The following is a 21,676-nucleotide window of genomic DNA, read 5'->3' as shown; positions in this document are numbered from 1 at the left end:
GAATGTCTTCTCCTCTTGGTCCCATACTGAGAAGAAAAAAAATCTCAGTTTAAGAATCGTGCTATTTAATGTTACCGGTGTCTGTATTCTTCCTTTTACATGTACACAAAATGATCCCTGAAAGTGCCGGGACAAGTGCAAAACAGATTTGCACCAATCTTTAAAAGTGACAAGATTTCTAAGCCCATTAGACTTTTCATCACAGATGTTTCAGAGAAGCAAGATCAATTTGTAGATAATATACAGGAAAACGTTAAATGTGACTGAATGACATTTGTATGAGAGCCCCATAGAAACTGCGACGTGTAACGCGTTAACTGCCCACAATGTGCATCATTACAGTCCCAGCATTAAAATACTGGGTTGTCCCATCCAAATAAAAGAATCCAGAGCAGATGGTGAGAACTAAACTACTGAACCAGAGAATCGCCGAGGTTGGAAGGGATTCCTGATATCGGACTACTCCAATTCTGCTTTGAAAATGACAGCCAGACTTTCACATAAGTTAAGAGAAAAAAGTTAAGTGGTCAATGGAGATAAATCCAGTTGGCGGACAGTCACGAGTGGCATCCCCTAGGGCTCAGTACTGGAGCCATTCCTATTTAAAAAACTTTATCAACGAACTTGATGAGGGAATTGGTGCACCCTCAGTAAGTTGGCAGATGACAAGTTGGGAAAGAGTGTTGATCTGCTGGAAGGCAGAAAGGCACTACAGAGCAACCTGGATAGAATGCATCGGTGGACCAAGGTAAATGGAACAAGTTTCAATAGGGCCAAATGCCAGGTCCTGCATTTTGGTCACAACAACAACAGGCAACCCAACATGTTTGGGGAGGAGTGGCTGGAAAGCTGCCTGATGGAAAGGGACCTTGGTGTACTGATGGACAGTTGGCTGAACATGAGCCAGCAGTGTGTCCAGGTGGCCAAGAAGGCCAATGGCATCCTGGCTTGGATCAGGAATGGAGTGGTGAGCAGGACCAGGGAAGTCATCCTGCCCTGTGCTCGGCCCTGGTGAGGCCTCACCTCGAGTGCTGTGTTCAGTTTTGGGCACCTCAGTACGGAAAGGCCATGGAGGTGCTGGAGCAGGTCCAAAGAAGGGCAACAAGGCTGGAGAAGGGCTTGGAGGATATAGCATAGGAGGAGAGACTGAAGGAACTGGGGCTGTTTGGTCTGGGGAAAAGGAGGCTGAGAGGAGACCTTAATGCTCTCTTCCAAAACCTGAAAGGTGATTGCGGTGAGAGCAGGGCTGTTCTCCCTTGGTTGGGTATCAGGAAAAACTTCTTTACAGAAAGGGCTGTTTAGCACTGTAATGGGCTCCCCAGGGAGGCGGTTGAGTCACCATCCCTGGATGCACTTAAAAACCATTTGGATGTGGTGCTCAGGGACATGACTTGCAGAGGGTTGTTAGAGTTAAGGTAGTACGGTTAGGCTGAGGTAGAACTTTATGATCTTGAAGGTCTTTTCCAACCTGAGCGATTCTATCATTCTATGATTCCTGCGTGCCCCATCCAGGCCCTGGAAGGCCGCTATAAGGTCTCCTCAGAGCTTTCTCTTCTACAGGCTGAAGAGCCCCAGCTCTCTCAGCCTGTCCCCACAGCAGAGGTGCTCCAGCCCTCTGATCATCTTCATGGCCCTCATGTGGACCCACACCAACAGCTCGATGTCCTTCTTGTGTTGGGGCCACAGAACTGAACGCAGTACTCCAGGAGGGACCTCACAAGAGCAGAGGGGCAGAATCACCTCTCTCGCTCTGCTGGTCACGCTCCTCTTGATGCAGCCCAGGATACTGTTGGCCTTCTGGGCTGCAAGTAAACACTGCCAACTCACATTGAGTCTTTCATCCACCAACACCCCCAAATCCTTCTTCTCAGGGCTGCTCTGAAGCCCTTCTCCACCCAGCTTGTATCTGTGCTTCACATTGCCCTGACCCAGGTGCAGTTCCTTGCACTTGGCCTTGTTGAACTCCAGGAGGTTGGCATGGGCCCACCTCTCCAGCCTACCCAAGTACCACAGGGGCCCACCTCTCCAGCCTATGCAGGTACCACAGGATGGCATCCCTACCCCCAGGCATGTCAATTTGCCATGCTTTCATGGCTGGGCATTCCATGGTGACAAAGAATATTGAGGAACTCCTCTCCTTGGTGGCCACCTTCTGGACTATTCCTCTCCACATTTTTATTCTCAGAATCTCACCTAAAAGCCTTTGCAAGAAAATAATACCACAAGCTGAATGAGGCACTTAAGGAAACATGAAAATCACACAACAGAATGTGTGTCCTTGCAGAGGAGGGGGGAACACAGGACAGCAGAGTGTGGTCTATATACAGGGACAAACTCAGACCCCAGATAAGAGCAGAAGGGTCACAGAGACAGGAGTTGGTGGAAGACACAGAATATTTGAGAAAGAATTACTCCTTGTGCTTCTGGAAAAGAGTCAGAGACTGTAAGGCTGTACGACAGGGAGCCCTGCAGCAGCCAGAGCCCCAGGTAGGGCAGGGGCTGCAGTGGCCCATCAAGGAGGGGGGGGGGGGGGGGGGGGGGGGGGGGGGGGGGGTGGGAGGGGGGAGACAGAAAGATGCTCCACTTTGGTACAAGCAGATGTGCAGGCAGGGTCTTGGCAGCAGGGCTGCACCCAGCCAACTCTCACAGGGCATGGTCTCGTCATCAGCACGGCACTGTGCAAACCTGAGAGCCAGGAGCTCCTCTAAGCCCATTGCATTTCAAGGGCCTCCTGGGCAGGACGAGATCAGAAGTGCTCCTTTCAGCCACAGGAACCAAAGGCATTCAACATGCGCTCAGCCACGTTTTCACAGACTCTGGGAAGGAAAAAACACTCCTCACACTGGGCCCTGCTCCACCTCCCTCTCATCACCTCCTGTCTGGCTTCAAGTGCAGATGGGAGAAAGGCAATGGCTGTGATTGTCATGTTCAGACAGCACACAGTACCAACAGGCACCAACTCAAGAACAACTCATTACTTTCTTTATTACATGCACGGGGGAAGGTAGCAGCCCCATCCCAGGCAGCACCAGCCCTGCTGTGTCACGGCCACATGACCAGGAGCAGCCACCAGCTCCAGGAACCACCCTGCAACTGTCACAGCCATGCCTCAAGAGAACAACATTGGTGGTGGCTGTGTTCCACGGGGAGCTTGGTGTCACAGCAACCTGGAATGCAGACCAGAAGGGCAGTGCCAGCCAGAGATCGCCACCGAGTACCTGAGTGAGCAAGGGCTGTGGCAGGCAAGGACAGCTCCTGGGGATGGATGGGAGCTGCTCCTCCTCTGCCTCACAGCCACACACAGGGACAGGGACACAGCGGGACAGGGAGGTGCTCCTGTCCTCACCTGCATTCATCTCCCTGCAAGAGTACCACGCTCTGCAGGACAGATAAGTCTCTCTCATAGTATAACCCACCTTGGTCCTATGGGACCCTGGAATCTCCCCAAAGACCCCTTGCTGCAAATCCAAAGTTTTGCCCCGGATTGCTGAGCCCTGGCCCCACTGCAGGTGCTGGCACCAAACCTACTGACTGCAGTGGCCCTTTCAACACAGGGCCGTGGAAGTGGCTGGCAGACCAGCAACCCTGTGAGCAGGGGCCTGCAGGGGAGGGCAGCACAGGGAAGCAGGGCACATGACTGCTCCTTTCTTCCTTCCCTTCTGCCTTGCAGATGGGAATCCACACAAAGATGGGACCAGAGCAGGACACATGCCTATCCTCAGCTCTCTAAGTGGGCTCCATGCTGCCATACAGAACAGATAAGTCAGGACCTAGAAAGGGTGCTGTTTGTCTAAGGGACCCTGGAAGCTCCCCACGATCTCCCTATAGACTTGCATGGCTGTGGAAATGGCTGGCAGATGAGCAACCTAGTGAGCAGGGGCCTGCAGGGGAGGGCAGCACAGGGAAGCAGGGCACGTGGCTGCTCCTTTCTTCCTTCCCATCTGCCTTGCTTGACATGGCCCCACTGCAGGTGCTGGCACCTGACCTACTGATTGCAGTGGCCCTTCCCACACACACCCATGGAAATGGCTGGCAAACGAGCAACCTGCAGGGGTGGGCAGCACAGGCAGCTGCTTCTTTGTTGCTTCTGACTTGCAGGTGGCCATCTGGACACACACAGAACCAGAGCAGTGCAGCCTCCGCCAACCAGCCCATGTCTGCACCTGGACAAAGCATTGAGCGAAGCACGAGGAAAACACACGCCCAGCTCTGCTACAGCATCTGAGGATCCGCACTGCATGGACAGAGGCAGCTCCACAGCACCTCCCAGCTACAGACCCCACCATAGACCTACACACACAGAGACAGTCTCCACAGACATAAGCAGCTGCTTACGTCTGCTCACCTCAGGATGGAGTCAGGAACCTGAATATGGCACACATCAGCATCTCCAGGATCCATATGAACTGTCTACAATTGAACTTTGAAGATAAGGAGGGAACAAGAAGCTAAGAAAGGATGGCTGGGCCCAACTGAGAAGTACCAGAGACACCACATCCAGAAGAGAATGCAAGCACTGTCACTGAGCATGCTCCTGAGACTGGGAATGAAAGTTTAGGAGCAGTGAAGACTGTCAGCCTTCCTCCCTTGACCCCCAAACAACCACCGAGAAGCTGTCACAGCATTAAAAAGAATACAGAACCTTCAAAATAAACTTTGTGATTCATTAAACCCATGATGCTTCTTCCATCTCGTGACATCTATACCACCAACATTTTTGGGGAAGGTTTCTTTATTGTCATCATCTCTGGCTATTAATGCATCTGTATATGATAGGGTCACAGAATGGTTTGGGTTGGAAGGGACCTTGAAGATCACCTGGTTCCAACCCCTTTGCTTTAGGCAGGGACACCTCCCTCCAGGCCAGGTTGCTCACAGCTTCATCCAACCTGGCCTTGACTGCCTCCAAGGAGGGGGTATGCATAACTTCACTGGGCAACCAGTTCCAGTCACCTCCCACGCAGTATATAATTTGTTCCTCATGTCTGTTTTAAATCTACCCTCTTCCAGTTTAAAACCCATTTCCCCTCGTTCTGTACCTAAATGCCTGTCTAAAAAGTCCCTCCCCAGCTTTATTATTTTCACTGTTAGAGGTGAAAAAAAAAAGATAGAAAAGGAATTCTATAGTAGGATGTCCAAATTCAGGCTGTCAAACACCACTGCAATCTCAAGGGGCTCACCCAACTGGATGAGTGGAATAAGATGGCCAATTCACTTCAACACATTTAAATATCAGGTAATGCAACTTGGGAACAGTAATCTAAACTATCAGTCTGTTTCTCAGCTCTTAATTGGTTATCACTCAGAAAGAGATCCCAAAATCATTAACAGTTCTCTGAAGTTAGTGGCTCAGGACGCAAGGCATGCAGAGATGTCAGAAAGATGTTAGGTATCATAAGAAAAGATACTGAGAAGTAGACAAAGGCTGTAATTTGGCTCTATAAAAACCCTGGATGCAGATGTACCCACAATACTTCACAGTAAGCATTACTTCTTGGTGTCCAGAAATCAAAGATTTTGGAAGAGCTAAAAAGGTTGAATAAGGTCATTGGTGGGAACTAGCTTTATTAGACTAAAATTATACTCTCAAATTTATGTGTAGAGAAAGGAAGGGGAAAAGTCATTTTCCTAAAGACCTATGTTCAGTTTATCCACTGTGATTTTCATAGAACACACAACTCTAGTACTAAGAGGCAGCTCTGAAATCTGACTAGCAATCAGCTTAAAACAGATTTATTTATTAAGATACTGGGCAGTGATCTTTCAAGACCTGCAGTGACAGAAGGCTGCGAAGGCACAGTGGACAACTCTCCTAAGTCTGAGTGCTATTCATTACACAACTGTGGCCTACAATCAAGAAATCTGTTTTTCCAGTTTCACTTGCAATGACAGCAGTAGCTTAAATTTAAGAAATATGCCTACTTCCAGTAAAGCATAAGCCACTAATGACTGCAACAGCAAAATGCAGTAACCAGACTTAAAGCACTATCTTTTACACTTAACACATCTCTTTAGTATTGACTACAGTATTAAAACATTCATTTTACAAAACATATGCTGGTGATATTCAAACTGAATCTTGCACTCTATACCCCACTGAAGGTATTCAGTTAAGAAACTGCCCTTCTTTCTTTGATTGCAGTATGTTATATAATGTAAAGATAATTCTGAGCCCTTGATTTGGATGTTACAGAGGCTGTGTGCAGCACTCTGCCTACTCAAATGAACATACCCTCTCATTTATGTAATTAATCCTTCCTTCAGCTGTATTGTTTTCCACTCAGAGCTGGGCAATGTGGAAACAAAAACTAAAACAATGTGTGCGTGTTGGAAAGTCAAATACCTGCAACAACCACTGAAAATAAGCCAATATCTAACATTAGTGCATCAGTGATACAGAAAGACAAAAATAGACTTACCAGTCTCTCTCTGCTAACAATCAGCAGCCCACGAGCTCCATTTATCTGAGCAAGCCTCACTTTCTCATAGAAGGTGCAGTTCCCTCGCATCACCATGGGGATTCGATTATTAAACCCACCATCAGGTACATCAGAAGGAGAGCACAAAACAGATGCTGTCTGATCCTGCAGTTGCAAGAGTGACTGAAAAGACAAAAATTATTTTTAATATATACTTATTTTTAACCAATCAAAAGCAAATAGCACGGGGGAGGGGGGGTCTAAAACTCAATTTAGAACTTCCAAGTAATGAAGTGATAGAGTATTCTCAGAGAAACAATGGTGTTGTCCTCTCTATAGGGAGGGCAGGGGTTGTATGTAATGAAGATGCTGCACTGTAAGGCACTTGCAGTTGGCAATGACACATTTGAGAGACTCCGGAGTCTTTTTGTGAGTCTACTATAGGCCACCCAGCTAGGAGGGTGATGCTGATGGTTCTTTAAGGAGCTATGAGATTCTTCTAAACCAGGTGTCTGTGTCCTTATAGGTAAAGCCAGCTTGCCAAAAGTAAGCTGAGAATATCAAACAGAAAAAGTAGGACCAGAGACAATAGTGACCTGTTACTTGATGAGATGGTCACTTTATAAGTAGGGGTACAAACAAGGCACAAATGCCTGTCTTCAGCACCGCTTATGGGCCCTGGGACCCTGGAGCTGTGAGTTGGAGGATTATGACTGAAGAAATCATAGACTCCCAGACAACCTCAAACTTGTGCAGAACATGCTAGATGCATGCAAGTCTATGTGGACTAATAGGTACCAATCCCAGAGTACTCAAAGAACTGGCTGATGTTGTCACAAGACCTCTCTCAATTTTTTTTTCAGCAGTCTTGAGAATTTGGAAAGGTCCTAGCAAACACGAAGGTAGCAAGTGTTCTCCCAGCTTTCCAGAAGGGCAAGGAAAAGGACCATGGGAAAAACACCCCAAAAGGCTGACAGTGGCCTGGGGTGCACCTGGCTCAGCACTGCCAGCGGGCAAGGAAAGGGACTGTCTCACTCCTCCTGGATTTGAGGTGAGGCTGTACTGGGCAGAGCAAGCTCCATCAGAGCTGAACACAAACGCAGAAGAAGCTCAGCCTGCAGCACCTCTTTTATTAAATTGTACTACTGGAGTACTTGAGGGAAGGAGGAGCTGGAGTAAGAAAGAGAGGAAAGGCTGAGGGAGAGCTAAGGAAGAAAATAGGGATTAGCAGAGTCTCCAGGGATGGGGCATCCACCACCTCTCACGGGCAACCTGTGCCAGTGCCTCCAACAACATTATTCTTAAAAAAAAAAAAAAGAAAAACCACATTTTTCCTTATATCCAATCTAGAATCCTCCTCTTACAGTTTGAAACCATTTCCCTCTGTCCTATCACAACAGACCCTGCTAAGAAGTCCATCCCATTTTTTTTTCCTTACAGCCCCATTTTAGAAACAGAAAGGCCATTTCTCAGGTTTCCCCAAGAGCCTTCTCTTCTCCAGGTGTGAACAGAGCCTTGGGCAACCTAATCTAAGGCCTTGCTTTCAAAATTGGACCAGAAAACCTCCCTAGGTCCCTTCCAGCTTTGATTTTTCTGTAACGGGCAGTACGCTTTTTACTAAATCCACGAAGTGTGACTCATAAATATATACTTCTAGCTTACAGTCCTTCTTATAAAAGGACTCCCTCAACTTAGTCTTCTTGTTTACACAGTCTGAATAACTGAATGATTAATCTCTGCAAAACAGAATCTTCTAGGAATACAGATCAGACACAAAAACTCTGCATAATGAAGAGGTCAAAGAAGCAAGGTGACAGTTTCCTCCTCACATTCTAGCTATTCCTCTCATTTGTTAGGGAATATTTCCTGCTATTGGTGTCTTTCTCCTCTTCAATCTTCTCACAGAAGAGTGGAAAAAAATGTCAGCTTGTCAGCTCATAGAGCTTTGGATAACAAAAACAAGTTGACACAGCTCGTAATTACTTATACCTAAATTTAAGAGAAGAGTGAACTAATGAGAAAACACTAGAAGTCATATTTCAAGGTATCAGGAGGGACCCGTACTATCTTTTTTCTATCACATTGACACACAAGAACTCCTTTCCAAACACAGTTAAGGTCTATTCTCATTTATTTAATCACCATGTGCAGAAGGAGGATTTTTTGTTTTGAACCTGAAATAGCTGTTACCCTTTGCACACTGCTTAGAAAGGAGTATCACCATTATAGCACTATCTAGGGAGGGCGTAATAGATTGAAAATATTTTCAAAGTAGAGCAAGCTTCAGATTCTACTAATCTAAGTTGGGAATTAGAATTTTCCCCTAAAACATGGGCAATTTTGAGTACATTCTTTTAGTTGTTTGGCTTGGTACTTACAGCTTTGCCCAGATCATGTGGCAGATGGGCCCACTGGGAGTTGAAGAGGATACAGTAGTCTTTGCCTTTGCTGCTCCCTTTCTCTGAAAGGACATGGACCATTCCATACTCGCAGTACACCTGAAAATAACAAACATTCAATAGAGGTTTATTCAATACATGTTTGAATCATATAATACAGAAGTAATGGGCTTAACTTACTGTCGATAAGCCTGCTTCTTTCTTTAAAAAAAAAAAAAGATATTACAAAGTTTTGGTATCTGCAGGGGGAGTACAGAGAAAAGTAAACATGGCAGCATGCAGTGAATATACCAGGTTAAGCACATTCTCATTTATAACACACTTGACCATTATAGAGTCTGTCTATACAGAGAAGTGTTCCAACCACATCTAAATACACATTCCATTTCTTAGTAGAGATAATTTCAGCTTCCCATTCCTGCAAAACAGCGCACAGCAAACACAACAGATTCTCTATTATTTTGGTTATGTCAGATTGGATCAGGTCATTTCCCATCAAAATTCAAAGAGGTAGGGGCTAGCAGAGGTTGAATGCAAACCACCAGAATTACCTAAATTAAATTGTTTGGTAGTACCCACTGCAGTGAGAAGAAAATACCCACTTCCTTATTATGGAATCTTCACCTAGATTTTCATTCTTCATGGCAAACTGCATTCTTTTGTTCCATTCCCTTCTTCCCTTTGTGAGCACCAGATATATTCCCATTGTCTAACCAAGAAGCCAAACGAACGCTAACTACAAGACCATATATAGAACCTGCAGAAGTATTTTTGTGGAGGTGACGTAGTCTTCTGCTTGTACATCAAGTCCTAGGAGGTAAATACCAGGCAACCAGATGCCAGGAAGGAAAACAAAGTAACTGGAAGTATGTACAACTTTCCTACTGCTAATTACAGTGAAAGCTTTACATATACTAGTAGTGACTTTATTTCCACATTAACTGAACAAAATAGCTTATAAATGCTCTTTGTTCTCAAAAATTGAGGAAGAAATGAATCCCAAAATCACCAAGGTTGGAAAAGACCTCCAAGACCATCCAGTCCAACTATCTACCTACCATCAACACTTCCCCATTATACCATGTCCCTAAGTACAGCATCTAAACCAAGCATATCTTACAGCTCCTGAAGCAAAAGGGCCCTGATGAAATGCTCCTGCCTGATTCCTTCTCCCTTTTCTAAGTGTGATGACAAACGTAATAGGTTTCAAGATTGAAAAAAAAAAAACAACAACCAACCAACCAACACAATTTTGGGGTGTAACTGCAGCTCCACTTTCAGTCCCTTTTCATTTCACATAATTACCTGCAAATTTTCAAATGGAATGCATAGAGTTGAAATTAGATACTCAACTCGAAAATTTGATCACATCTCTGACCCCTCTTACCAGAGAAAAACACCCCTCCCTTCACAATGATGCCTTATTTACATCATTGCTTTTTGGTAGTACATCTGTAGACAACTGCTTTCAGGGATGAGGCACAAGGAAGGTAAAATTTCATCAGTCTCCAATGAACACCTTGAGAACTCACTTCACTGCCATCAAATGAGACTGATTCATCAGTTTCACCAAAACAAGGTTGAATATTCCACTGATTTTATCATAGGTTTGCTTAGGCTGAAAGGGACCTTAAAGATCACTGAGTTCCAGCCCTCTGTTGTGGAGGGGGCAGAAAAAAAGACCAGACTAGAAGTGTTTCCTTCTTATTGCTGCCAAGTCTGACTGGGTTTAAGGGCTGCTGTGGTTTAACCCAGCAACACACAGCTCACTCACCCCACAGTGGAACAGGAGACAAAAAATAGAAAAAGATAAAACTCATGTTGAGATAAAAATAGTTCACCAGTACAGAAAAGGAAAGGAAAATAAAGGAATACACTAAATGAGTGATACTCAACACAGCTGCTTACCACCAGCCAACCTGTGCTCCTCTGGTCCCTGAGCAGCAGCAGACCTCCCCTCTCCCAGGTTTCTTGTTCAGCATGCAGTCGTGTGGCATGGGACGTTCCTTTGGCTGGTTTGGGTCTGCTGTCCTGTTTCTGTGCCCTCCCAGCTCCTCATTCCTGCACCCCCCCCCCCCAAGCTCCTCACAGGCAAAACGATACAAGAAGCTGAAACATCCTTTATACAATGTTAGCACTGCACAGTAACATCAGTGTTATTTTCACCCTAGATCCAAAACACAACACCATACAGTCCCTATGAAGGAAATTAACCCATGTCTCCTATGAAGGAAATTAACCCATGTCTCCTATGAAGGAAATTAACCCATGTCTCCTATGAAGGAAATTAACCCATGTCTCAGCTGAAACCAGGGCAGCTCAGTTCTGAATATACATACAGCTGCCTCCAAGAGCTTCAGCCAGTTTTGCAGGAGCAGACTAGCTGTAGGATGGCTTTACGCACCTTCAAAACCATCAACTTGTACAGTTGAAGTCTTGATATTTATAAGATAGAAAGTACACATCTAAAATTAAAGATAAGTATAGTATGTGTTGCCACATTTCCATTTAGATAATTATTACTGGAACTCAGTAATAATCCTCAAGCAGCATGTTGAGGATGGCAATATGCAATTATGCTTTCTGAAGGGCTCAATGAATGCTCTTTGAAGAAGTATTAGAGTAAAAGGTTCCTAAAGTGACGAGTACACAACTTTCTAAAATGTTCTGAGCACATGTGCCTACAGCTAAGTAAAACCAAGGATGAGAGGAATTAAATGGCATACGAGCGGGGCTAAAAGTAGAAGAGGGTGTAGGGAGTTGCATATGGTCCATGGTGGACAAAAATGACTGTGGATTAACATACATTTTTACAACGCAATTATCACTTAGCATCAAAGCATAGCTCCGAAGTCTGTTAACAAACACTTCAAGCTTGTTATTCTCTCTCACCTCAGAAGAGTCACAGGCATTAGAGTTTCTTTTTTTCCCTGCACTGAAGGGCTTTGATGCCTCCAGTTTTGGCTTTGTTTATATCACTAGGTATCAGATAGCAAAAGTAAGGTCAAGGCAGGGCAGATGATGCAGTGGGACATCAGCAACACTTGTTATGGTTCTTAGTTTCCAGAGATCACACCACATCCTAGACCAACCTATGAGAAATCACTCTCCTGTGCAGATCCTATACAAACTTCCCACAACCCCTATGGACACTCTTCCAAGAGTTTGGACCTCAAGCCCAGCGTGCTCCAAACACTGAAGGAAAAAATAGCAGCCCTTAAAGTTCTTTTACAGTTCTTGCTTCTTACAGTACATATGGCTTGGAAAACACTTGAGTTAAATGATGGAAGAAGGAGGAACTCAGAACATCAAGAAACTGCAACATGAGGAACTGAGTCAACGTAGTGGCTCATTCCTACCGGTTGTTCCTCTCTGCCCTGTTCACACACAGCTGTCCAAACCTTTGTTCTTTCACAGAAGGAGGCAAGGCATGAAGACGGAGACTGAACTTTAAGGCAGTGCCTTCCATAACAAAACAAAAAGATAACACTAAAAGACACAATTCATTACGCTGTGAGGTCACAGAAGTCTGGGTGTACACAGAGAGGTTGTCTTACACATGAGGATTGTAAGTTTGTAAGGCAGTACCTGGAGGAGAAGATATAGATAGTGCTTTTTAACTTACATATGACCCCTCTGAATTCACACCCATCTCAGCTCAGCCAACACAACAGGTGAGGAGCTCGGCTACTAAAATAATACAAGCTAAACAACCAACCAACCTCTAAAAACTTCTGTAGAAGTGACAGATTTAATCATCAGTGCAACTACCAGCACAAGCTAGGCAAGCAGCAACCACACCATGGCACAGGAAAAGCAAATTAGCACTTTGACCTTGGCTTAGGGACACTGGTTCATAGTTACATCATAGGCAGTATTTGGTCTGTATAAATATACACAGAGAATGAAGTGTTGCTTGTTACTCAGGCAGTCACAACTAAGAAATATCCCCTGCTCTGTAAGGCACCTCAAGGACTAACATACCCACGGCTCTAACAGCTGAGTGGTACAGGAGCAAAGAAAACCAGCACAGAATTAATTGCCAGGTTGCCAGTGGTCTTTTTTGTTACCACCTGTTTTCTTCAACAAATTCATAAAATTGAAAGCAAATCACCTTTTTGTATTGTCATTCTTATTGGAATATACTGCAGTTATATTCTGAAGTTAAGGAGAACCTATGAAATTGATCTTCAAGAGATCTGTCAGACTGTACTCTACTTCAGGAGCACAGCTTGTTAATAAGGCACGAGTTGCATCCACTCCTACAGTAGACATTACACAGATATGCAATAGAGTTCCTAAGAGTTGGGGTACATTCTCACCCACAAACTGCATGGATCAGCTTGAAGACCAAAATAGCAGACAAGTAAACTTGTAGACAAAGAAAGCACTGATTCAACAAGCACTGCACAGTGAGGAGAGTTTCATACTCAGTGTGACAACTCCTCGTGACTAAATTGCCAACAACCACTTTAACCCAGAACTTCAGACAATCTTTTCAACTCTATGGAGCTACATAATCTACCACTGATTTTAAGTACAAGATCTGAAAATCAGTACAGTGAACAGCAACAAGATCTCACACACCTTACTATATTCTTCATTGGTCAAAGGCTCACACATACCTGCTGTTGTTACAGGAGAACACCAATGCAATGAAGGAATAGTGAGAATAAGAAAGAAATTGAATGAAAAATGGGAACTCTGATACCAGGGCATGATTTAAGGGAAACTGTACTGGTGCACTTGGACTTTTAAGATTGAACCCTTCTTCAGGAATTGCCAGATGAGTGCCTAGATTCAGGAGAGCCATGCTTTATTAGCCAAGCTGCTCCTTTACCCACTACAAATCAGAATACAAGGAACAAACCTGGACACATCTCCTAATGTCCTTTCCCTCTTCCTGAGAAAACACTCCCAAATTATCCTATCTCCCAGGGTGGAGGGGGGAAGACATGGGCAAAAAACTACCAAGGCAAGAGTAAGCCACTGAAGATAAACACACACAATCATTGTGGGAGGTGTTAGCTTCATCCTGAAATAACCCCATCTGTCAGTCACTGGTCCTCTTATCACTGTTGTGCAAGTACATGACTGCACTTTTCCCTATCTCAAGCTGAGGATGATAGATATCATACATCATATGATCATAATCATACAAGCAACTAAAGAGATGTAAAAGCACTGCAATATCAGAGTTATTCATGCAAGTTTTAAGGAAACAAGCTTGGGTATGAGAAAAGTATTAGCAGCTTACAGTAAGTTATCTTCCTGCTGCTGCAGCAGAACCAATGCAGAACCCCAGCCAGTCCGTTCAAAGCTTAAGTGTGTTATGCAGCTATTCTGTTGCACAAACTCACTAAGCAACTTGCTTACAGAAAGGCAGCATGCTGCAGTAGATGGAGCTGAAGCCAAGACCTCCAAGTATCAGTTCTCAAGCAGAAGACCCTCTTGTTGGCCTTCCACACTGATGCAGTCACCTTTTCAAAGCTCACGATGACTTCCATGCCAGACCTCAAACCATTCTAATACCTCATCAACCTGTTGATGACATGCTGGCACTGGTAGCCCATTTGAAGCATTAGTACAGACTACAAAATGCACCAGGCAAGTGGAGAATGAGGAATAAAACAGATGATATACATGCAAGAAAAACATAAGTTAAATGGCAATTGGCTCAGTCTATAACTGAGGATCATTGGCAAGAGAGCAGTAAGATGACAGGTAAGGAAGAGGAAAAAGTTAGACCACCATTTTCAGATATTACACTACTAAAACTCAAGAAGACACACTGCTCTACAGAGTACCCAAAAAACAGTTAAGATATTTTAATAATATTTTCAGAATGCAGAAGAGCAGAACTTAAAATACAAAAGCTACGTAGCACCATACAGTGGCTGTTCTCTCCTTGCCTAGACTGCCACAGGTGTTCATTAGACCTATGAAAGCTCCTTTCACAGAACTCTTCAGTAGTGTCATAAAAGAGTTTAGGTTGGAAGGGACCTTAAAGATCACTGAGTTCCAACCCCCTGTGGGCTGAGTGTCCCCCATCAGATCAGGCTGCTCAGGGCCCCACTCACAGCCTCAGACACAGCCAGGGATCACGCACCCACCGCTCTCTGGGCAGCGGTGCCAGTGGCTTACCACTCTCACATCACAGAAGGAGAATGTAAGAGTCAAGATACGCTGAGGGTTCAGCAGCAATCACCTTTGTTTCACACCAGTCAGTTTCTCAGAGGGGTTTTTTTCAGCCAGGCTGAGCCCAGAGCCAAGTACCCAGCTCAGAAGATTCCAGCCTTATCCCCTGGACTGGGTGCTCTTTCTTAAGGACTACCTGAAGGAGCCTGCTAGCTAAACAATTCTACCAGTTTCTAAGAAATATAACGACTATGCCAGTAAAAACAGGACAAATAAGATTAACATGGGAGCACTGAGAAACCGTGATCGGCACAACACGAACGAAGAGTGGTGGGGTGCAGTGTGGAGTATGAATGGTGCCGCCTTCTCTCCAGCAGAACGCTAGAGGTTGGCCATTCCAACCCTGCAAACGGCTCCTCTCGCTGTTGTCGGACAGCCCCCAACATTAAAGCCGCAATAAAGGACCACCTGCCGACCGAGCGGGGCCGGGCCCACCCGCACCACAACTCCAGTCAGGACTACGGACCAGCACCGAGCTCTGCTCACAGACGCCCCAACTGCTACCCCCAACCCCCACAAGGCAGCTCCGGCGCAGAACCCAGGGCATTCCCACAGTCAGCACAGCCGCTCACCTGCGGCAGCGAAAGCAGAGAGAACAGAAGGAACTGAGCCCATCTCGCCGCCATGCCGGGCCCACCGCGCCGCCGCCCGCTTTTGTTTCTGACCGGGCCGGGCCAGGCCCCTTCCGCACCGGGTATCCCAGCAACCCGCCCCGGAAGTTCCGCCCCGGAAATCAAATAGAGGAAGTTCCGCCTTGGATCTCCTCAGGGAGCCAATGGTTTGCGTCGACGTGAAACGTCACTTCTGGTGGCGGTAAATGAAATGGCGAACGTCGGAGGGGGCGGCGGTGGTGCGGGCAAGATGGCGGTGAGGAGGGGGCGTTGGTGGGTGCTGGGCCTGTTCTCGTACGGGCTTCTTAAGAGCTGGGAGATTCCTGGGTGGGCGCTGCGGTTCTGCTGGGCGGTCCCGGGGCGCTGGCGTGGTGCGGGCGGCCCTTCCTTGAGGCTCTGCTGCTGTGCGATGTGCTCGGTGGCCGCTCCTTCGTGCCTGACTTTGCTCTGGTGGTGATTTCTTCAGCGGCGTTACAAGCAGGGTTGTGGAAGAAACATAAAACGTAGAGACACTGTGATGTACGTAATGAAGCAGGAGATGTAGTGAGATCTGGTAGGTTTTGTTTTGAATTCACGTTATCTTTGTTTCTTGTCTTCAGGATAAGGAGAAGAAGAAGAAGGAGAGCATTTTAGATCTTTCCAAATACATTGACAAAACGATCCGGGTGAAGTTCCAGGGTGGGAGAGAAGGTGAGTGGGCATGAGACCTGGGCCGGGCTGTGTGTGGCTGCAGTGAACAGCTCTGTGCCTCAACGTGTGTGTGGTTCTATCTCCTGTGGTCACCTCACTGTCTTTTGAGGCAGGGTGGTGGCTAATGGGTGCTTCTGTTCCTTGCAGTTTACTGTTTCTTGGTGGGAAACTTCTCTCTCCACACTTCCATGAATCCCCTTGCTTCAATTTTATGAGTGCTTCATTTGCATGCCTTTCTTTTGTCGTCTGTTTGCTGTCTTGAATTTTCTTGTTTCATTTTCCAGACTTTGCAAAGGTGCACTGAAAGCAGCAAAGAAAGATGTTACAGTTCATACACCTGTCTTTCTTCTCTTAATTATATGTTCATTTGGTTCTTACGTTGTTTCAATATATTTCAACATCTGTTTTCATTGCTTTTGGGACTGTTACATTTTCTCTCCTTTGTCATACCTACATCTGACCATCCCAGAGTACTGGCAGTGCCACCTGCAGACCATTTGTTCATCTGAAAGTTAGCAGTATGCTGTGTGGGAGCTTTGCAAAACCAACGTACTTTGTCTTTAAAATCTCATTTACAGCTCCAGTGGGCCTTGGTGCTTACAAATCTTTGAAGTTACTTGTATGCATGCTGCTAAGTGTGGGATAATTTTATATTTTATTTTATTGTAGTTGTTGTGTGATTGACAATTCCACTGAATCTGTTGGTTTAGATTTTCTTCTCAGAAAAATTGTGTTAATTATCTTTGTGATCTTCGTGTAGTGCCTAGGACTGTAAGATTCTCTTCCTTGACTTGAGCTGGTAGCAATGGTAGTAATGCTAATGGTAGTAATTGGGTATTTTTCAATACAAGAACTCATTCTGTATAGTCCTGCAATTTATTTATTGCCTAGTCTTGAAGAGTTGTGTTCTGTTTTAAAAGAAAGCAGTTGGCTGTCTGTACTGCTTTCCTATAAAGCTAAAAAGATCCATCTTCCAGTTGTCCTTCTGGACTATATTTGTCTAAGGAAAGCACTTGTCTTAGTTTGTCTTTCACCTTCTGTAGGGAACTTTTATTTGTAGTATTTGCTATGTTGAGGTATTCTTGAAAAGCACATGAAATTGGCAGAAAGCTCTAAGTTTAGTTTAGGACATCCAGACTTCTGGAACTGATTTAAAAAAAAAAAAAGTTTCAGTTGAGACAGTTTGGGTTCTTGTGCATTTGTATTTTGATAGAGGGCACTGCTTAATGTTGCTGTTAGTTGTTTGATAATCTTGCTCAAAGGAGTGAACAGAACTGGAGAACTGAGGGTGTCCTGTGCGTGGTTCTGTGTTGCTGTGTTTCTGGTTCTGATCTCTAATCATTCTGTTGTATGTGGTCTTTAATAGCAAGTGGTGTCTTGAAAGGATTTGACCCTCTACTGAACCTTGTACTTGATGGTACCATTGAATATATGCGAGGTAAGTAATACACAGTCTGTGTAAGTCAGCTTTTCCTTACCCCATGTCCCCAAGAGCAATTGGCTTAACAGAACATTGACAGCTCTGTGAATGAATAGCCAGAATCTGTAGATTGACATATCTGAATTCAGACTTGTACATAGCAGCTAAGCATAAAGGAAGGGGTAAGATAAACCAAGTAAGTTTTACTGTGTTTTCTGTGGTACAATATTCTTATCATAGTATGGTTTGGGTTGGAAGGAGCCTTAGAGATCATTTAGATCTGGCCCCCCGCCATAGGCAGGGACACCTCCCTCTAGACCAGGTTGTTCACAACCCCATCCAGCCTGGCCCTGAATGCTTCCGTGGTGGGAGCATCCACAGCCTCTCTGGGCAACCTGTGTCTGTCTCACCACCCTCACAGTAAAGGATTTCTTCCTAATATCTAGTCTGAATCTACCCTCTTCCAGTTTGAAGCCATTTCCCCTTGTCATGCTCTTATAAAAAGTCCTTCCCCTGTAGGGTAGCTTTCCTGTAGGCCCCTTCAGGTACTGGAAAGCCACTCTGAAGTGCCCCTGGAGCCTTGGGTTCTCCAGGCTGAAAAGCCCCAGCTCGCAGTCTGGCCATGTAAGGGATGTGCTCTAGCCTTCTGATCATCTTCAAGGCCTTCTTGTTAAGCTTTGCTTGAGCTCCTGTGCAACTTATTTGGTACTCCTGTTCTTTTAAGTTTGAATGAAGTCATTCCCATCAGATAAGGCAGTTGACTTTTACTTTCTGTGTACTGCTGGAGAGATGACAGTTTTGCGCAAAGCATGAAAAGCATTTCAGTAAGAGTTAGTATCTTACTGTCTTATATACTCTACTGTAAGTGCATTCTTTGCATTTCCGTGAAACTGAAGCCTTCTGTTGCTTCTTTGAGCTAATAGAGCTGTTATTTATTTTTTTTTCTTTCCATAAAATCATAGAGTGTTTGCAGTTGGAAGTGACCCACAAGGACCATCAAGTCCAACTCCTGGTTCCACGCAGCACCACCCAAAATCCAAACCCTGTGTCTGAGAGTGTTGTTCAAAGACTCCTTGAACAGCTTGGGGCTGTGCCCACTGCCCTGGGGAGCTGTTCCATGCCCACTGACCCTCCTCTGCTGTTCCCTCAGGCTCTATTGCTGTCCGCAGAGGGTGGCACTGCCCCTCTGCTCTCTGTGAGGAACTGCAGCTACCATGAGGCCTCCCCTCAGCCTCCTCTGCTCTGGACTGAATAAACCCAGGGCCCTCAGCCACTCATACATCTTCCCCTTCAGACCCTTTGCCATCTTTGTAGCCAGCCTTTGGATGTTCTCTAATAGTTTTGTCTTTACACTGTGGTGTCCAGACCTTCATGCAGTACTCATGGTGAGGCTGCACAAGTGTAGGGTAGAGTCATAAAATGATTTAGTTTGGAAGGGACCTTTAAGGATCACATGTATCCAACCCTTCCACTAGATCAAGCTGCCCAGAACCTCAACCAGTCTGTCTTTGAATACACCCAAGGCTTTTGTGGGCAGTCTGTACCCTGCCCTACCATATTCATAGTAAAGATTTTTACCTAATGACTGATCCACTGTCTTTTAGCTTAAAATTCATACCACTTGTGCTATCACTACACTCATTGTCAGAGTCCCTCGGTATCTTTTCTGTATGCTCCCTTTAAGTACTGGAAGGTTGCTATAAGGTCTCCCTGGAGCCTTCTCCAGGCTGAATGACACAAATCTCCCTCAGCCTTTCTTTGTAGGAGAGGTTCTCCAGACCTCAGGTTGTCTTTGTGGCTGCCTCTGGTCCTGCTCTACTAGGTCTGTATCTGTGAATATATTAACACCTGAAGGAGCATAGAATTGGCTCATCCTGTGTTGTCTGTTCCCATGTACAGCCTCTTCTGGTTTGGTCTAGAAATAGACAACCAAAAGATTTCTGGTTACTGCACTTTGAATTCAGGGTCTTCTGATTCGCACTGACCTCAGAGCATTTGCCCACAGTGTCATTTGAAATAGGATCAGGATTGTTTTTTTCTTTTCCTACCCTTTTTTTTTGTCATTTTTATCTGTGCTTTTGACTAGCATGAATGAAAGGGCCTTTGAATTCTTTAAAAGATACATGTTCTGCTTTGCATATAAAGTGGAGTTCTTTGTCACTCAGTAGCAAGTGCTGCTTTGAAAACTAATGAATCAGTAATGTGCTAATGTCATCAGATATTACTGCTGCATCATTTTTTAGTAGTCTGTGCTCAATAAAACAATGCTGAGAAGTCTAGAAAGATTGTGCTTTTTTTTCCAGTTGATGGAATTTATTATATTATCTTCCTTAAGTTTCAATTGTAACTATAGATCTCTGCTTTTCAGACCCAGATGATCAATACAAATTAACAGAAGACACACGTCAGCTGGGACTTGTGGTCTGCAGAGGGACTTCAGTGGTTCTCATTTGCCCACAGGATGGAATGGAAGCGATTCCAAACCCTTTCATTCAGCAACAAGATGGATAATGGTGTTGGGCTGTCTTTGAAGACTTTGGGGGTGCAAATCATTGGAGGAAACGATCAGTGTGTGAGAAGTTTCATGTTTTTGGAGAGGAGTTTGAATGTGTGTTTGTTGGTGTGAAAGAGCAGTCGACTTTCATTTTTGTGGCTTTCCATGAGCAGGAAGAGAATGAGATGTGATGTGCAAGGAACAAGTTCTGATTCCTTTTTTTTTTCCCCTGAAATAAATGTGAAGCTCTACATTGCTAAGAGCTGAGAGCAGAGAATATTCTGTCTATGAATTGTCAGAAACCCTCCTGGTATTGTGAGTCTTGAAACCACCACATAAAATTAGTAAAGATTTCTCTCAACGCTGGTCATTTGATCTACATTTTTAAATACATTAAAATATATTTGAATTAATCTGAATACATTAGAATTCATTTTTCTCCCTCTTAGATGTCAGTACACAGCTGGGAAGCATTTTGCATCGTGTTCTAGGCTTCCTGCTGGTGAGTTAATCTCTCTTGCCTTCCTGCTCCAGTCCATGGAAGACAATTACTTTGATCATATGGTATCACCTTTACAAGCTGTGTAGCTAATAAGGTATTTTTTAGCACTTGTTACAAATCTTTTGGACTATCATTGTGAATTGGAAGGCTCCCAGTTTCTACATAAAGACTGGAGTCCCTTGTCAGATTATTGTCTCAGCTGGGTGATACAAACCTTATGGAAACGTGCTTATTAGTAGGAATTGTAGGGGAGGAAATATTAAGATCCTAATGTTCAATTGAAGCAGTGTCTGGAAATACTGCATATTTTTTTATATTGTTAGCTACCTACTTGTGGTTGCACTTGTTATAACTTGATTTGTAAGTAAACATTTTTTATTTCTTCACAAGTAGCAAGATTTGAGGAGTTGTGAACAAATAAATACAAATTAACCTGTTCCTAAATGTCTGATTGTTAGTCTGATGAGAGTGCTGTACAGTTGCAGGTTTGCATACTTAACAAATCTAAAGAATGTTTGTTCAAGAGATGAGTGAACACGACGAAAACAGAAACGACCAGATGACAAGCTGTGCTCATTTCCAAGGCAAGAAATCAATGAGAAATGACTGACAGCATTTGGTCTTGATTTAATAGCTTTTCCTGGGTTAGTGCTAAAATAAAGGTGAACTTGAAGTAAGTTAATTGAAGGTCCATTCGTGAGACTTTCCTAGGGAGCTGTGCCTCATGTGGAATATTGTGTGTATAAAGGGGTGCTTCTGGATTTTAAGCTCTTGGGGGCTCATCCTTTGGGTGTTTTCCACAGCTGTCTGTACAGTCATGCTCCTTCCAACTTTTTCCTAATGTTGCGAAACTTAGAATAATTTGGTTGGAAGGGGACCTTCAGAGGTCATCAAGTCCAACTGCTTGACCTCGTCAGGGCTAAGAGAGTTAACACATTACTGA

The 21,676-nt window shown here is 44.7% G+C and overlaps 2 protein-coding genes and 1 long non-coding RNA gene across 5 annotated transcripts in view; 2 read left to right on the top strand and 1 right to left on the bottom strand.

The window, feature by feature from the left end:
• Positions 1–15,708, bottom strand: part of SPPL2C (signal peptide peptidase like 2C) — a 38,578-nt gene extending 22,870 nt beyond the window's left edge. For both annotated transcript variants that reach the window (NM_001030933.2, XM_046904571.1), the window contains exons 1-3: positions 15,589–15,708; positions 8,798–8,917; positions 6,420–6,602 (exon numbers count right to left, since the gene is read on the bottom strand). In NM_001030933.2, coding sequence (NP_001026104.2) covers positions 6,420–6,602; positions 8,798–8,917; positions 15,589–15,642 — 357 coding nt within the window. In that variant the 5' untranslated portion in view covers positions 15,643–15,708. The remainder of the gene's footprint in view (positions 1–6,419; positions 6,603–8,797; positions 8,918–15,588) is intronic.
• LOC121107728 lies at positions 3,160–4,675 on the top strand. The gene is made up of 2 exons (XR_005842109.2): positions 3,160–3,222; positions 4,099–4,675. It is a non-coding gene; the product is annotated as an uncharacterized LOC121107728 (long non-coding RNA).
• A 100-nt stretch (positions 15,709–15,808) lies between the features above and the next one.
• Positions 15,809–21,177, top strand: LSM7 (LSM7 homolog, U6 small nuclear RNA and mRNA degradation associated). 2 transcript variants are annotated; one of them, NM_001006337.4, is made up of 4 exons: positions 15,817–15,883; positions 16,227–16,317; positions 17,684–17,755; positions 20,106–21,177. In NM_001006337.4, the coding sequence occupies exons 1-4, from the start codon at positions 15,839–15,841 to the stop codon at positions 20,246–20,248; spliced, it is 351 nt and encodes a 116-aa protein (NP_001006337.2). In that variant the 5' UTR covers positions 15,817–15,838; the 3' UTR covers positions 20,249–21,177.
• The last annotated feature ends 499 nt before the right edge of the window (positions 21,178–21,676 follow it).

Source organism: Gallus gallus, chromosome 28 (assembly GCF_016699485.2).
Source record: "Gallus gallus isolate bGalGal1 chromosome 28, bGalGal1.mat.broiler.GRCg7b, whole genome shotgun sequence".
Taxonomy (NCBI): Eukaryota; Metazoa; Chordata; class Aves; order Galliformes; family Phasianidae; genus Gallus; species Gallus gallus.
The sequence above is the reverse complement of the archived record's forward strand: the minus strand, read 5'-3'. Positions and strand labels throughout refer to the sequence as shown.

Bases quoted from the DNA above. Each gene is read 5' to 3' on its own strand.
- LSM7 (NM_001006337.4), top strand. From the start codon at position 15,839: ATGGCGAACGTCGGAGGGGGCGGCGGTGGTGCGGGCAAGATGGCG. The intron at 15,884-16,226 runs GTGAGGAGGGGG...TCTTGTCTTCAG, and splicing joins GTGGTGCGGGCAAGATGGCG to GATAAGGAGAAGAAGAAGAA. The intron at 16,318-17,683 runs GTGAGTGGGCAT...GGTCTTTAATAG, and splicing joins GTTCCAGGGTGGGAGAGAAG to CAAGTGGTGTCTTGAAAGGA.